This window comes from Bactrocera dorsalis, unplaced genomic scaffold, assembly GCF_023373825.1.
Source record: "Bactrocera dorsalis isolate Fly_Bdor unplaced genomic scaffold, ASM2337382v1 BdCtg154, whole genome shotgun sequence".
Classification (NCBI taxonomy): Eukaryota; Metazoa; Arthropoda; class Insecta; order Diptera; family Tephritidae; genus Bactrocera; species Bactrocera dorsalis.
Window position 1 is genome coordinate 14,153 of NW_026038205.1, and position 15,417 is coordinate 29,569.

General features: G+C 34.9%; 6 protein-coding genes across 6 annotated transcripts; 4 read left to right on the forward strand and 2 right to left on the reverse strand.

The window, feature by feature from the left end:
* Positions 1-225: 225 nt before the first annotated feature.
* On the forward strand, positions 226-5,134 carry LOC105229011 (cyclic GMP-AMP synthase-like receptor). The gene is made up of 4 exons (XM_049461888.1): positions 226-458; positions 2,851-3,590; positions 4,578-4,775; positions 4,927-5,134. The coding sequence occupies exons 1-4, from the start codon at positions 281-283 to the stop codon at positions 4,933-4,935; spliced, it is 1,125 nt and encodes a 374-aa protein (XP_049317845.1). The 5' UTR covers positions 226-280; the 3' UTR covers positions 4,936-5,134.
* An 879-nt stretch (positions 5,135-6,013) lies between these two features.
* On the forward strand, positions 6,014-7,618 carry LOC105228989 (uncharacterized). Its single transcript, XM_011209030.4, has 4 exons — positions 6,014-6,313; positions 6,369-7,081; positions 7,161-7,359; positions 7,420-7,618. The coding sequence occupies exons 1-4, from the start codon at positions 6,145-6,147 to the stop codon at positions 7,491-7,493; spliced, it is 1,155 nt and encodes a 384-aa protein (XP_011207332.2). The 5' UTR covers positions 6,014-6,144; the 3' UTR covers positions 7,494-7,618.
* Positions 7,537-9,413, reverse strand: LOC105228990 (putative gustatory receptor 47b). Its single transcript, XM_011209031.4, has 3 exons — positions 8,261-9,413; positions 8,003-8,164; positions 7,537-7,882 (listed from the first exon to the last, which is right to left on the reverse strand). Exons 1-3 carry the CDS (start codon positions 9,221-9,223, stop codon positions 7,766-7,768), a joined length of 1,242 nt encoding a protein of 413 aa, XP_011207333.4. The 5' UTR covers positions 9,224-9,413; the 3' UTR covers positions 7,537-7,765.
* Positions 9,414-9,565: 152 nt separating this feature from the next.
* LOC105228988 (probable N-acetyltransferase san) lies at positions 9,566-10,571 on the reverse strand. Its single transcript, XM_011209029.4, has 3 exons — positions 10,384-10,571; positions 9,977-10,300; positions 9,566-9,903 (listed from the first exon to the last, which is right to left on the reverse strand). Exons 1-3 carry the CDS (start codon positions 10,389-10,391, stop codon positions 9,675-9,677), a joined length of 561 nt encoding a protein of 186 aa, XP_011207331.1. The 5' UTR covers positions 10,392-10,571; the 3' UTR covers positions 9,566-9,674.
* A 216-nt stretch (positions 10,572-10,787) lies between these two features.
* On the forward strand, positions 10,788-12,582 carry LOC105229010 (selenocysteine-specific elongation factor). The gene is made up of 3 exons (XM_011209050.4): positions 10,788-11,155; positions 11,212-11,477; positions 11,536-12,582. Exons 1-3 carry the CDS (start codon positions 10,885-10,887, stop codon positions 12,568-12,570), a joined length of 1,572 nt encoding a protein of 523 aa, XP_011207352.2. The 5' UTR covers positions 10,788-10,884; the 3' UTR covers positions 12,571-12,582.
* A 482-nt stretch (positions 12,583-13,064) lies between these two features.
* LOC105228987 (TM2 domain-containing protein CG10795) lies at positions 13,065-14,033 on the forward strand. Its single transcript, XM_011209027.4, has 3 exons — positions 13,065-13,388; positions 13,459-13,540; positions 13,602-14,033. Exons 1-3 carry the CDS (start codon positions 13,211-13,213, stop codon positions 13,876-13,878), a joined length of 537 nt encoding a protein of 178 aa, XP_011207329.1. The 5' UTR covers positions 13,065-13,210; the 3' UTR covers positions 13,879-14,033.
* The last annotated feature ends 1,384 nt before the right edge of the window (positions 14,034-15,417 follow it).

Consider the following 15,417-nt stretch of genomic DNA (forward strand, 5'->3'; position numbering starts at 1 on the left):
TTACAGAACGTGAATTTCTGTAATAAAGTTAAACATTGTTCAGGCTTAAGTCTTTCCATAAGTATGCCAAACAATACTGAACAAAAATAACATGAAAGCTTGACACGACTCTACACGTGATCTGTCAAAATAAGCTATTGAAAAAAGTACCCCTACTTGGATAACCCGTTATATAGGCTTTGAGAATTAACACTACTAAGGTTAAATTTTTTCTGGTTTAGAATTTCTCTAATTTTTATCATCTTTTGTTTTTTTTTCAGCTAAAATTGACAGCAAAAACATGGCACCGTGTTTTTATGAGACATGCCTGCAGTTTATAGCCCAGAAAATAACCATACGTGATGAGGACAGAGAGGTGTACTTGAAAGATTTCGACATTATACGAGACTATATCTTGAATGGCATGCGTGAAGTGGACAGTGTTTTTAATAGTCTCTATAAAGGACCAAGCTTGTTTGGTACGATGGTTTGAAAACTACAACCAGCATTCATACATACATATGTACATATATACACAACTGTGTCGATATATAATACATGAGACTCACTACATTCTATTTATTCCCAAATCAAATAATTGTGATTTCCTCATATGCCCATTTTGCCATCTTGGCAATAAAACTGCACGAGCACTCTGGACTGGTTCGGACATTCCCTGGTTTGAAAAATAATGTCACCAATATTTTGTATTTTTTAACTATGAATTCTTTTATATAACAGAATCCATTCAGGGTTCTCAAATATGTTTAACGGTAAAGTACTCTGCAGGGAACTTAAATTCTTTAACATTGCCACACTTTGTGGTTTACTAATAGGGGTGTGACAGTAGGTGTTTGTCGGTTGTCAAATGACAGACCTGTGTGAGTGTCTCTGGTATGTTCTTTTCTCCTTCTCTCTATCCTTTTGGACTGCTTTAATCTGCACGGTTCAACCAAATGTAGGATATCTTTACGACATATGTACATATGTCTCAATAATGGTTTACGAAGCTCAAACCAAGACATTCGCGAGTGACTCCAATCAGTACTGATAATTGCAACCTTTAGGTGTTATTATGTAATAAGAATGTACGATACGAAGAGCAATGCTACTTTTCTCTTTTTCTATTGGCTTAGACACCGCGTACGCGGTTAAAGCCGAGTCGTTCTCCTTTTCGCTTGGAGATTCCAAGTGTACCCAGGTCCTTCTGCGCCTGGTCCTTCCAATTGAGTGGAGGTCTTCCTCTTTCTCTGTTTCACCCGACGGGTACTGCGTCGAATACTCTCACAGCTGGAGTATTTTCATCCATTCGGTTGACATTCACTGTACTATGTCAATGTTGTCGTATATCTCGTACAGCTTATCATTCTATCGACTGCGGTAGTCGCTGTTGCTAATGCGAAAAAGGACCATAAATCTGCCGCAGAACTTTTCTTCGTAAACTCGTAACGCCGACTCATCAGATGTTGTCATCGTCCATGCCTCCGCACCATATAGCAGGACGGGAATGATGAGGAACTTAAAGAGTTTGGTCTTGGACTTAACTTTTCAATTACCTGCTCAGTCTGAAGTAGCATCTGTTGGCAAGAGTTATTCTGTGCTGTGCTCAAAAAATAAGGTGACATTGAATTCATTTTGAAAATGCTTTATTTATTCTTCCAAATCAATTTCATCCCCTTCAAAGTAATCCCCTCCCGATGCAATGCACTTATGCCAACGGATTTTCCAATCTTCGAAACACTGGTTGTAGTCACTTTCCGGGATGGCCTTCAGTTTCGTCTTCGCTGCGGCTTGAATCTCCTCTATCGTATAAAAACGGTGTCCCCGGAGCGGTCTTTTGAGCTTGGTGAACAGCCAGAAGTCGCACGGCGCCAGATCAGGTGAATACGAGGTACGGTGGTTGCGGACGGATATGGGTTGAGTTTTGGCGAAATGATCACGAATTACGAGGGCAGTATGGGATGGTGCATTATCGTGGTGTAAAAACCAAGAATTGTCTTTCCACAATTCCGGCCTTTTTAGGCGGATAGCGTTACACAAACGACGCATATAATATTCCTTGTTGACTGTTTGACCGGTTGGAAGGAATTCATAATGCACAACATCACGATAATCAACATGACCTTGATTTTTTAGCAAATTTGGCGCGATTTTTTTGGTCTCGGCTCTCTTTTGGCACGATATTCGCTCGATTGATCGGTTGTTTCGGGGTCGTAAGCATAGATCCAAGTCTCATCGCATCGCATCGTTTCACATACTTCAACGCGACGCCTTTTTTCCAAAAAATTCAATGTTTTCGGTACCAGTCGAGATTTGACGCGCTTGAGGCCCAAAACATCCTTCAAAATGGTATTGGCTGAGCCTTTCGATATGCCAACTTCATCAGCAAGGTCTCTAATTGTTAATCGACGGTTTTTCAACACCAAATCTTTGATTTGTTGAACGTGAGCTTCGTCGGTTGAGGTTGATGATCGCCCTGGACGCTCTTCGTCTTCGACACGTTCACGGCCGGCTTGGAACTCACTATACCACTTATAAGCATTTTTTTTAGACATAGCCTCATCACCAAAGGTTTTCTGCACCATCCTCAACGTATCCGCAGCAGAAAATTGATTCCATAATCAAAATTTAATGCAAATTCTTAGGAGCTCATAAAACGACACGTATCTCAAACACTAATGAATATTTTGACATGAAATTTGACATAAATGTGACTGACAGTACTACCAACCTAAAAAAATAGTTCTCCAAATCCTTCTACGCGCACAATTTAAATCCAAAAATGTCACCTTATTTTTCGGGCACAGTAGTACATCCTTATAACTATATATGGATATACTATATTGTATGTGTATGTATTATTGTCTGTAGGTAGCTACTCAAATAATGTGCGTATCAAGTATCCCAGCGAATTCGATGTAATATTCAAGCTCAGTATACCTTATTCATCATATATTAATGTGGAGGAGGATGAAGATCGTCCCGGTTTTGTCAACTTAGATTTTGAAGAGCTTATGGAAGAGCTCTACAATTGCAACGGTTATAATGATGTATATAATCACATGTGTGACCTTGTTGATCAGAATAACCAATACTTAAATCGTTCGAGACTGCAAACCTGGCTTAAAGGTGTTATGGAAGATTGCTTGGATACGAATGGTGATCGTGTGCGCGGCAATTGGGGTGATATCTATACATTGATATATACAAAACGTGGACTAGCACATACAATATATGCTAAATGTGCTAGACGCACAATTTCGATTGACTTCGTGCCGGGTATTTGCTTCGGCACTGCTGATTGGATCGACGTCAGATATGGTCCTAAATTCAGGTATAAATGTGAACAATGGTACGCCGTTCCGAAGCCAACACCAGGGCCATATGAAACGCGTTGTTATGCCTTTATGGTATGTAATCCCAAAGTAGAGCACGATCTTTTATTGGGAAATCAGAATTTGAAAGTAGTCTTTCGTCTTTTAAAATCGTTGCGTAATGCATACGGCATGCGTTGTTTAAAGAGTTACTTTATAACGACTACTTTTCTCTGGGAAATCGAAATACAGAATAAGAATTTCTGGAACAACCCATTACATATCATACTTGAACATGTAAGTACAAGGATGTTTTTTATGACTTTATTTTCGCTAAGTTACATTATATTTACATAAAATTTGTAAAGTATACAATAGACAAAAAGTTTAATGTAAATACGAGAACAGTCCGATGGGTAGTTAAACTACGAAAGATGGTCTTAGTGGAAGACCACTTTTTTCTTGGTCAAATAAGACCGTTTTTTCTCCAAATCGTCGTCATATTGGCATAGTGGAAATCTGTTAACATTATGTTCTTTTCCATTTAGTCGATGTAGACCACCGCAAATCCTTTGAGTTCCATAGAGCGCAGGTTCGGTCGTTTGGAAAATCTTCTACTGTTTTGGAGCAGGATCGGCGAGGCTAGTTCACTATTTCAAGTGTTCTTTGGTCTCTGTTGAGTACGTCTCGATCCTTGTTTTCTCAACGGTCACGAAAGAATACAGAAACACCTTCTGATTGCGTTTAAATAGCATCAAACACTGTAAGATGGTCTCACGTTTGGGCATGTTGTCCGTAATGAGCAAACTTGACACCCATCGCGTCGAGAACTTCCGCTTGTCCAATATTTTGTACAGTATATTTGTATGAGCCATTTGGTCTTTTGAGATGCCTACTGTCGCACCTTGAATCGGCGGTTTTCGAATAACATGCCGTGGTTTTATCTCACATTAATTTCTCTCTATTTAATTTTACTACGCGAAAATTCTAAAAACAAGTATCTAATCACGGCCGCATATTACTGTTATTCTTGAACTATTATCGTTCTTAAATCTTCGTCCACGCCCGCTCACACACGCGGGTTAAAGTCAAATTGGGCCGAAGGCATTTCAGGCAAACCTCACACAGTAGAAGTAAAAAAACAATAAATTACGAATAGTAGTGCTATTTTTGCCGCCACTGTATATATACGATTTATTGTCACACTGTTGCTTTGAAAATCAGTTATTATATATACCATATATGTATGTATATATTTAATTAATAATGTACGTTCATATGCAGATGCTTGAAACTTTGGCCACTGACTTTGAAAATGAATGGTTGCCATTCTTTTGGAATAAAGAACTTAATCTCTTGGATAACTTAAGCCAAGATGATGTAGAAGATTGTGCCTATAAACTACGAAAAGCCTATAATACGTTAAGACAATATAAATTCGCACCTAATCTTACCTACAAGCGCTGTCTAACTCATTTCGAGGTTTGTATAAATGTAATATTTTACACTGTATTAATTTATTATAATCACATTTAATGTACATTTGCATAGCCACCGCAACGCGTGTCCGTATCTATTATTATATTAATGTATATTTTAATGTTGTATATTCAATGTTGTTTTCTTTCTGCAGGTCCCATAAATTGTGGTTTTGCCAAGTTGGAGCCTATCTAAGATGACAAAGATATCCTTAATTTTGATACTAAATAACTTAGCTTTTCAAAACATACATAGATACATAATGAATATTCATATGCATTTATCTACATTAATATGTTTATATCATATATTTGAAAACTTGAATTATTTTTTGAAATAAAATAAATATTTTATAAAAAAAATTACATAACATTTTATCTGCGGTCTGGGATGGGAGAAACTTTATAACAATAGATATCACCTAACCTTAAAATCATAACATGTATGTATGTACAAACAATGGTAAGCTTATTTAATTTCTTTCCAAAAGCGCTATCATGTATTTGAAATTTAGTTAGTTATAACCAAACACGGAATCAACAACGTTAATTTCGAATTAAACAGAAAAACATTGTAAATACATATGTATGCATGTATGTACGTACCCGCAGAATATACAAAGCAGACTGATACGAAAAAGAACTTCCAATAGTATTAGTTGTGTAAGCCATTGCCCACCCAGCGGAAAAGCTCTTTCTGATGTCTTCCTGTTACTGGTTTTGATTTCCCGTACTGCGATACGATCAAACACTTCAAAATATAAACTGGCGGAAGGAAATTGCATAAATTTTAAGAACTATTGAGAATAGAGATGGGTATCTCAGACAAATAGATATCGAAAAAAAAAATTATCGATTATTGTGTACAGCTAAATATGGAAAAATTGACCAGCGTCTACATATTATTTTATAAATAACAATTTTTAATAAAACAACATTTTTATAGAAGAAAATAAAATTTCGAATATTATGTAAATTGGTCTAATTTTACTATTATTTTAGATGGGTTACGAAATTCAGGCTGCAAAGGAAGAAGTAGATGTGCATTATGCATAGATGTAATCACAACCACACTTTCTTATATAACAGTAAAATCGGAGCGTTATTAATAATATAAATTGCATTTTCTTGTTAGATTCAACATTTTACTAATAAATAAAATTATATAAATAATATTGCAAATGTTGAATAAATAAACAAATTTGGCAGCATGGTTTCAAAGGCCGTACTATTTTACCGTTTCTGCAAACTGTCATTTGAAATTTATCTTTGAACGTGTTTCATTACACAATTCGTTGTATTAATATTAAGTATTTTTCTATACATTATAAATAATATAAAATATTTATAAACACAGTGTTGGCCGCCTAGCAATGACAACTGCCGATAAACATATACAAAACTTAGCGAAAACTCTTCTAGTTGAAGAGGAGACAAGAAGCTATCTAGAAAAGGATTTCGAAATAATAAGAGCATATGTCATAGACATATTGTTAAAAGATCCAATAATAGGCAAAATGCTAATAAATACAAAATATCCTGGTAAATATTTAAAAGACTTAAATGGTTCCCTAACAATTATCATGTTAATTTACAGCTAGTAACTTTAACTGTTCGTTGGTATTGGATCTATCACACTTGATAACACTCGGTGCAATTAAAACGAAATACCCATCGTTCATTCGATTAGTTCAACGTGGACGAAATAGAGTAGATGGCACGGAGAAATTGCCATTCTTTAGTAATGGCGAAAATATTGCTGGTGGTGTTATAACGAATATCATAAAGGGACTTTTAAAGCAGGGTTTAGATTTTAGTGGTTATTTTGTGCGTGGTCACTTGGGCGATATTTACGAACTGGATTTTAACTACGAAAATAAAAACTTAAGTAACCAGAATTATGATGGTAGGGACGGTGAATGGCAAAATAATTATATCATGCTGAAAGCTTGTAGCGAAGAGATTACACTGAATATACATTTACGTGTTTTAATAAAATTTTGCAGCAACGAAAGTCCTAATGATTTGTGGCCACATCCGACGCACAATTTAAAAATGATTTGGTTAGCCGCTGCCGATGTACGTTATATGGAATACTTTTCGGTGTGCGCTCCATTAAGTGAACGTGAATTGGCTTCTTCACCAAACAATTTGATCGCATTACGTCTATTACACTCACTGATGGTTGGCAGTAAAATATATGTAATGAAGAAAAATTTTTTGGAATCGATTACCTATGAATTGATATATACGAAAGCACCTAAAATTACACATAAATCAAATGATAGTGTGCTTGATATTTTAATTGCAGTAAGTATACATATATGACTATGTCAGTATATACATATGTACATACATACATTTTTTTCACCTTAACAATTCCTTTTAGAGTTTACGACGTATATCATATTATTTGGCCAAAAATCGTTTTCCGTACTATTGGGACACTAAAGAAAATCTATTGTTTCTCATACGAAACCATGATAGACTATCGTATACACACAGGTGTTTGCGTACATTATTGACTAATATAAGCAGCATGCGTGGTAATACCGGAGTGACATATGAAGAGGTTGAATCCTTTTTCGGTAATAGAATTCAAAATTACGAATGTTTTAAATGTTAAACGTTTCATAATTTATTTGCAGGTGTACAAACTAACCCAAATGTGTACAATGTGGATGATTTTGGTGTTTACAGACAGTTTTCTAACACTGCATAAATGTTTTTACGCTAACATTGAAATTTTGAAACCTTAAATATTTCGTTTCGATTTTAAGCATTTTAATTTTTTATTATCATATTTTTGATAAAATGCACCACTTAATTTTCAGTACATGAAGTATGTATTCGTATATTATCCTTGTTTATTAATGTCACACTTATGGCCTGAGTTTGTAAACACATGACTTTATATACGAAAATGGTTTCAGTATTAAATATTTTTTGTTATTATATGCCAAGCACTTTAATTTAATAAATTCATGATTTCCGTTATATAAATTCTACATCTTTTAGCATTGGTTGGTTTTTCATACGATTGGTAATGCTGTTTTGTTGGAACTGTAACTGTATTAAGATGAGAACGCTGCTCGCAATGTTATTAGCGGTCTACGATATAAGAAATAATAAATATATATGTACATATATACATCTACAATACATGTATAAACTATAATTAGTTTAAGTCGAAAAGGAAAATGTCTACATCCGTCTACATCAATCACGTACCGCATAAAGCAAAAAAAGGTTACAAGTCGTCACTTTCCCAACCAAAAACGAATATGTGTTCTGCATTTGCCAGTGCAGGAATGCTTCCAACTTACTGCGAGTCACTTTGGAGCACGTTAAATATCGCTCACACATTCTGACCTCATGGGTGCAATCCCGTCGCTGTAAACAATCATGAACATAGTTATACATACATATATGTACTTAAATCTTGTAAAAGTTTATACATTGTATTTGTTTTAACGTAACAGAACTTACTTCCCTCTGCGTTACGTATCCATATACCGCGTATATGATTACCTTATAAATTCGCGGCAACATAAATAGGAATATGAATATATATTCTTTGGCAGTTGTTTTTGTTTCCGTTGCCTTTTGACACATCAGAAATGTCATGTTTGTAAGCATAGCGAAATCATGGAACAAACTAAACCCGCTCACGATGCCAAACACGTCGTTTACTTGTAAAATCAGTTGAATATAGCTCTTACAATAATCGATAAGGCGCGAAATGCGCATTTCAAATTTATGCTGATGCTTCAAATCCACTGCTAACACATATTGCTGCTTCAAAAGTCGTTTTATTAGACGGTAACGTATGCGTAGCAGGTCCATCTTGCCCAAATGCAGGAAAAATATACAACCTGGTGCAAGAGTAATGCTAGCATAGCACAGAGCAAACACAAACGTTACTACATAATCACAATTGCAATTCGACAATTTAAACAGATAAATAAACGAAACAGTAAAATAGTAAGTCATGCCAATTAGGGTAAATATTGTAAATTTACGCATTGTTTTATGATAATTCCATTTAATATAGTTGAAATCGATTTGCATTTGTGCGTCCAGTTCCTTGAATTCTCGGAGCAGTTTCAAATGTTTGTATCTGTTTGTTTGCATTTTTATGCAGACAGCAATATACGTCATCGCACTCACGAAGCATTCCATTGCGAGTATGAATTTGAAAACTGGTGATAAGCGATTGAACATGGCATTATAGCTTTCATCATCCATGTATTTCAATAGTACGCTACCGAGAAATCCAAATATTAAAGATATTTGTATAAAATTGGTGTAAATAATGTTGGCCTTTGTTAATTGAAATGATTCACCACGTAGTTGAAAGCAAAGACAGCCAGTATAGTATAAGATCATATAGATCCACTCGAAGCAACGGTATAAACTTAAATTCTTTCCTCGCTTCTTCGGGACTTTCATCTTTTACTATGGCGGTAGCACACTTATTAACATTCGGTAAGCAACTAACAATTGCTACAGAAGAGTTTAGTTACTTAACTGTGGTAAATTGGCCTTACTTTTGTCTGTGTAATTAATTATAATTCAATTAGATCAAAGATATGCTCGTTATTAACTCTTATCATAAATGACACATGCACCGTTTAATAAGTAATTTAACCGTTAATAAATTGCAGTTGCGTATGAATCGATACAAAGAGTTATATACATGTATATATGTCTGCACGTATATGTACCTAACATTTCAAATTTCGTAGAAGTTAAATGCTATAACGCCATATGAACACACATAAACAAATGGACTTCGTTTAAATAAGTGATTTGTTTTATTGTATTTTTATTAGGTATAACTAAAACTGCTTAGAAGCAAACAGTATTGGCGAATGCAAATTGTACTCTGTTCAACTGCTTATTATGCTTTCTTTTCCTTCTTGTCCACATGACCGTTACTATGAGCTGGATTATGATTGTGATTACTATTAGTGCCACTAGCATTACTATTTGTGTTTCGCAATGTTTTTTGCAAAACGTACGCGTCCGCAGGTTCAATTCGTTTGTAATAATGCTCCTTGGTCTCAACAATTTCAAAACCAAATTTCTTATAAAACGCTATAGCGCCTTCGTTATTAATTTGCACGTGCCTGTCAAAAAGATAAATATTAAATATTAATTTTAAATATGCACGGAAAATGTTAAGTAGAAATTTGAACTTACAGAAAGATACTGTCAAAGTTTCCATCTACTTTAGCGTAATTGAGAATATGTTGGAACATCACTGTGCCGATGCCGAGACGTCGATATGACGACAAACAACCCAAAGTCATGATATATAGACGCCGTTGATTCTCGGAAGTATCAATGCGGCAGCACACTGCACCAACTACGATGTCATTATAGTATACCAGTTTTGCCAACTCACCAGCCTCCAGAACATCTATATAGAATTTTTCGTTGTACGAGACAGGAAATACAACAGAGTTGAGCTTTTTCAGTTGCTTAATATTATGTGGCGTTACATCGCCCAATTCAATATTTGACCTGTATACATATGAATAAGCAAAGGGGAATGTTAGCGATTGTTTTTAGGTTAATGTTTGACAATGCTTTATAGTTGAACAAACCTCGTCATTTTAACAGCTTATATTTAAGATTTCGATTTATTTTAGTTAATAACTTGTTTTGTTTTATTGTATCCTGTTATGCGATAGGAAATTAATCAAAATATACAATAAATCTTAACTTCGAGAATTTAGAAAAGTTTGAGGGCGCTAGGCGGCGAATCGCATATTTCCACTGACAATTGCAAACATCTGATGTCAAATGTCAACAGTGATGGGTAGAAATAACAATAAAAAAATAAATAATACTTAATGTTTGTGTATGTATGCTTAGTTATATGTTTATTTTGAGCTAAAATAAATATTCTAAAAGTTTTAATAAAGCTTGCGCTTCATATTTATGAGAAACTATAACAGAACAATAAGATTTAGTTTACAAAGTGATGCTCAATAAAATGTGGTAACTTTACATCAGTTTGAAAGCCAATGAAATTGCATATTAGACAGTTCATAAACAATTATCGCGCTTAAAATGCTTATTGGAATTGAGAAATATTATATTAAATGATAATTAATATAAATATAGGCCTACTAGGCCATGTAGATTCGGGTAAAACCACATTGGCACGTGCTTTGAGTACTATTGCAAGTACTGCGGCATTCGATAAAAACCCACAGTCACAAGAACGTGGAATTACATTGGATTTGGGATTCAGCGCTGTAGTGGTAGAAGCGCCGGCAAGATGGAAAAGCGTTTCACCGGATGTCGACAAAGTGCAATTCACTTTTGTAGACTGTCCTGGACATGCAAGCCTCATACGTACTATAATTGGAGGTATGGAAAGCTTACATTACCGTGCATGTTTTGATAAATTGCTTTTTTTTTTTAAGGTGCACAAATTATTGATTTGATGTTGCTAGTCATTGATGCTCAGAAGGGAATACAAACACAAACAGCGGAGTGCATAGTTATCGGCGAGTTACTGCAACGAAAACTGATTATGGTTGTAAACAAAATAGACTTATTGGAGGAAACAACACGCGTTGCTCAGTTGCAAAAACTAAATACGAAACTGCGAAAAACGTTGGAACATACTACATTCGATCCCGAAAGCAGCATTTTCAATGTTTCAGCAGTGCAGAAAATCAATATCGAGGTAATAATGAAATAAACATTTATTATTCGCATTACTAAGTATTGTTATGTTCTTGTAGTCTCTTTTGGAAGGAATCCTGTCACAAATAGAGTACCCTAATCGGAACATAGATACACCTTTGGTTATGTATACGGATCACTGTTTTTCTATAAAGGGCCAAGGCACTATTTGTACTGGCACCATAGTACAAGGTAGCATTGCAGTAAACGATCTAGTCGAAATACCAGTAATTAAGGAGCAGCGCAAAGTGAAATCAATCCAAATGTTTCATCGACCAGTACAATCGGCAGCAATGGGCGATCGTGTAGGAATTTGTGTGCCACAATTCAATGCAAAAATGTTGGAACGTGGTATACTAACAAGGCCAGGATATTTGCATAATATTTATGCAGCATGCATACGAGTGCATCGAATAAGATTCTACAAATTTGCAATACGTTCTAAAAGCAAATTACACATAACAATTGGACATGGCACTGTGATGGCAAATATTACTTTATTTAGAAGTGTGATTGATACGACAAACGGAAATTTCGACATAAATAATGAATACGAATTCGTTGAAGAGCTCGAAGCAGCAACAAGTGCGCAAACAGAAGATTTGATATTTGCTTTATTGGAATTTCAAACGCCCATACTGGCGGACACAAATGCCACATTAATTGCGGCAAAGTTGGACTTGGATGCACAATCTAACTGCTGTCGTTTGGCCTTTTGGGGACGTATGCAATGGTATACACATGCCAACAACTACAGTTTGGATGTGCTGCCGAAGTTCAAAGTGTTCAAACATAAATTAAAGCAGGGCTTTATACAACGACTTATAAATGAGAATGAAGCAATTGTTGAAAATTTGTTCTCTAAACAAGGTAATCGTGAAATCTATCTAGGCAAGAAAGTAGAACTGTCCACAGGGGAAATAGGTGTTATCGAAAGTACTTTTGGTCAAAAGTCGAAAGTGAAAGTCCATTTCATTAATGGTCTTAAAACAGATACGCTGGACGAACTGAAAGGCGGTCGTCTTAGTAGTGTAAAAGTTATGCTGAAGTATAAAAAATATATTTTCAACAAGCAACTATCTCTGGTCCAATAAAGAAAAATCGTATTTGGTGAGTTTTATTTAAAAATATTGATAATGATAAAAATTGCGAGATTGCAGTATTAGAGCGTTTGTCAAAGACTGAAAAAGTTGAAACTCGTATATCAAAAATATATGCGAGGGAAAATATTTATCTGTAGCTTACAATATAGTACACATATACATAAGTATATTTTATTAAAAGTTGATTAGTTACCGGAAATCATAGCAGAAATCGTTGGACTTCTTCAATATACGAAGTTAAAATCTGTAAGGCCTTGCAATCGGCGCTCCTAAAACTAACTAAGAAAAGTATTTATATTTACTTATTTAGGATTATTATTTTCTAAAAATTCGTATATGCAAATATCTGCTTAAAATTTATTTATTTTTTTAATTATTGAAGTACCTGTGCGAATATGATTTATATTTAAAAAATTGACAGGGATGTTAAATTTTCGTTGTGTTTATTAATCATTGTGGATAAGACCGACATATCAAACACAGCCATTTAGTAACATTTGAAAGCCACTGTAAACAAATAGTCTCGTCAGCTGTTTTCTTTGCTTAAAAAATAGTTAATCAAATCCTTGGAAACTTCTTTTGTCTGAAATGTGAAAATTCTTTGACATTCAAAAAATATAAAAAATAAAATATGGAGTGGTTCAGTACAATAATACTAGTTTTAATAAGTGTAGAAATAACACAGCAAGTCGATTACGATTGCGATGATTTATTAATGGGACAATATCTATGTCCAGATCCGACAAAAAAACAAATTGATCCCAAAACTCAACAATTTTATGGTTGTACAAAGGAAAATAAGGCGCGAGGTAAGCCACAATAACAGTAAATTCAAAGTATGCTTTTAATGTCCATATTTCTCCTATTTTCTACTTCAAGTTTGGTGCTTAGCCGTAGATGGCATTAATTGTACGGAAACAGGCAACAACACGTTTACGCGCGAATTGCCCTGTAAATGGACGTAAGTTGAGCAATAATTTATCAACAATTTTTTTATTAACAATTGCAAATTTTCTTTTTAGCAATGGCTATCACCTCGATACCACACTACTGCTGTCCGTCTTTCTGGGTATGTTTGGTGTCGATCGCTTCTATTTAGGTTATCCTGGTATTGGGCTGATAAAATTTTGCACACTCGGTGGCATGTTTCTTGGCCAACTAATTGACATTGTGCTCATTGCTACACAAGTTGTGGGCCCGGCAGATGGTTCAGCTTATGTAATACCTTACTATGGTGCCGGTGTGACAATCGTACGTAGCGACAATTCCACATATCGCTTACCACGTGATGACTGGTGAAAATGCAATAAATAAGACATATTTTTAAGACATATATTAATTAGTAATATAAATTGACTGAACATGTGCGTGTGTACATTTATAGAATTAGTATTGTGTTTTCTAATAAAATAAGAACAAAAATTAAATATTGTATCAAACAAATGTGTGAGTTATTATTCGTGATGATTATGTTAGCGGTTATTTAATGTTTCTTGTTACTGCGGATTTAAGTTATTGTAATGGATCCGTTGTTATCCTGTATTCAAGTGAAGTGCCACTAGTTTATTGCAACTTGGGTTGTTTATAACAAGTCAGCAGCATGTTTAGACACATAAAATGTTGCTAGTGTTCTTAAAAACATTCGGAGGTCATTTTAATCCAGTTCGGCGTTTGTTACGCGCGCACTTACAAAAAATGCATATTGTTCACTCCATGGTACTATGAGTCACTGGGTAATGACTAACGGAGTATTTCCGTTTTCTATGTGCGTATATATGTATTAATGTACGTATCTATAGATGTTATGTATGTATGTTTCTAGCCCTTTGCCAAGTGCTAAAATTATTTGTTAATGAAATGGGATAATCAATTGTCTAACTAATTTTGAATTTTCTAATTGCATTGCTGCAACAAGTGCCAATCATATTACTTTATGGCTTACAAATTGATACATACATATGTATGTAAGCACATGTGTATACGCATGTGTTTGTATGCGTTGTGTTTTCATGTTTGTTTGTATTTTTCTGCCACGCGGTCATAAAGAATTTAATTTTATTGCAACGGTTAAAAGATAAGTCATTATTAATTGCGCTAACAACAATAAAAACAAACACTAATTCAAGTGTCATTCGCATAGGCATACATAACCTCAAAATTGGAAATTTTTTCGGCACTTTAGGTCTCGAAAATTTATTTACTGACATGCATATACATATGTACTATGTACGTATGTGTAGGTGTTTGTGTGTAGGAATATGTGTCGATTTGAAGATGTATACATACATATATACACATACATACATACGTATTTTTGTACGTTTCGTTGACTGTTTGCAAGTATGTATGTATGCGCAGTTGTGCACTTGAGTTGCTGCCGTACTGTTTGTTGTTTCATCTCCACAGCCAGCGGAAGCTGCTTCCTGCAACATGCCGCTTCGTGGATCCGCTGCAACTTATGCACCAACAGCAAAAATGTTATTGTTTTTATTTGAAATTTATTTCGTGTTTCTTCCTCTGCTGCGCTTTTTATTTGCGCTATTTAAAAGGTGCGCAAGCAAAGTGAGAAATGAAAGTGAAATTTGTATGGCCTGTGGCTCGCAGTTTTCCAGACTCGTTGTCTCCCGCAAGCAGCACGGCAGTTGGCCTTCCTTTGAAGTATTGAAGCGTGCACGTGATACGCTTGTGGTGTGAATTATTATAGCTTTCTTAACTACTAATATGTAGATATGTATGTATGTATATTTCCGTTGTTATGGATATGTGGTGTTGAAAAGCGGTGTGTCCAATAAATTTGTGGTCTCCGTTTGAAATGAGTTAAGTCGTGTTTTTTGAGGT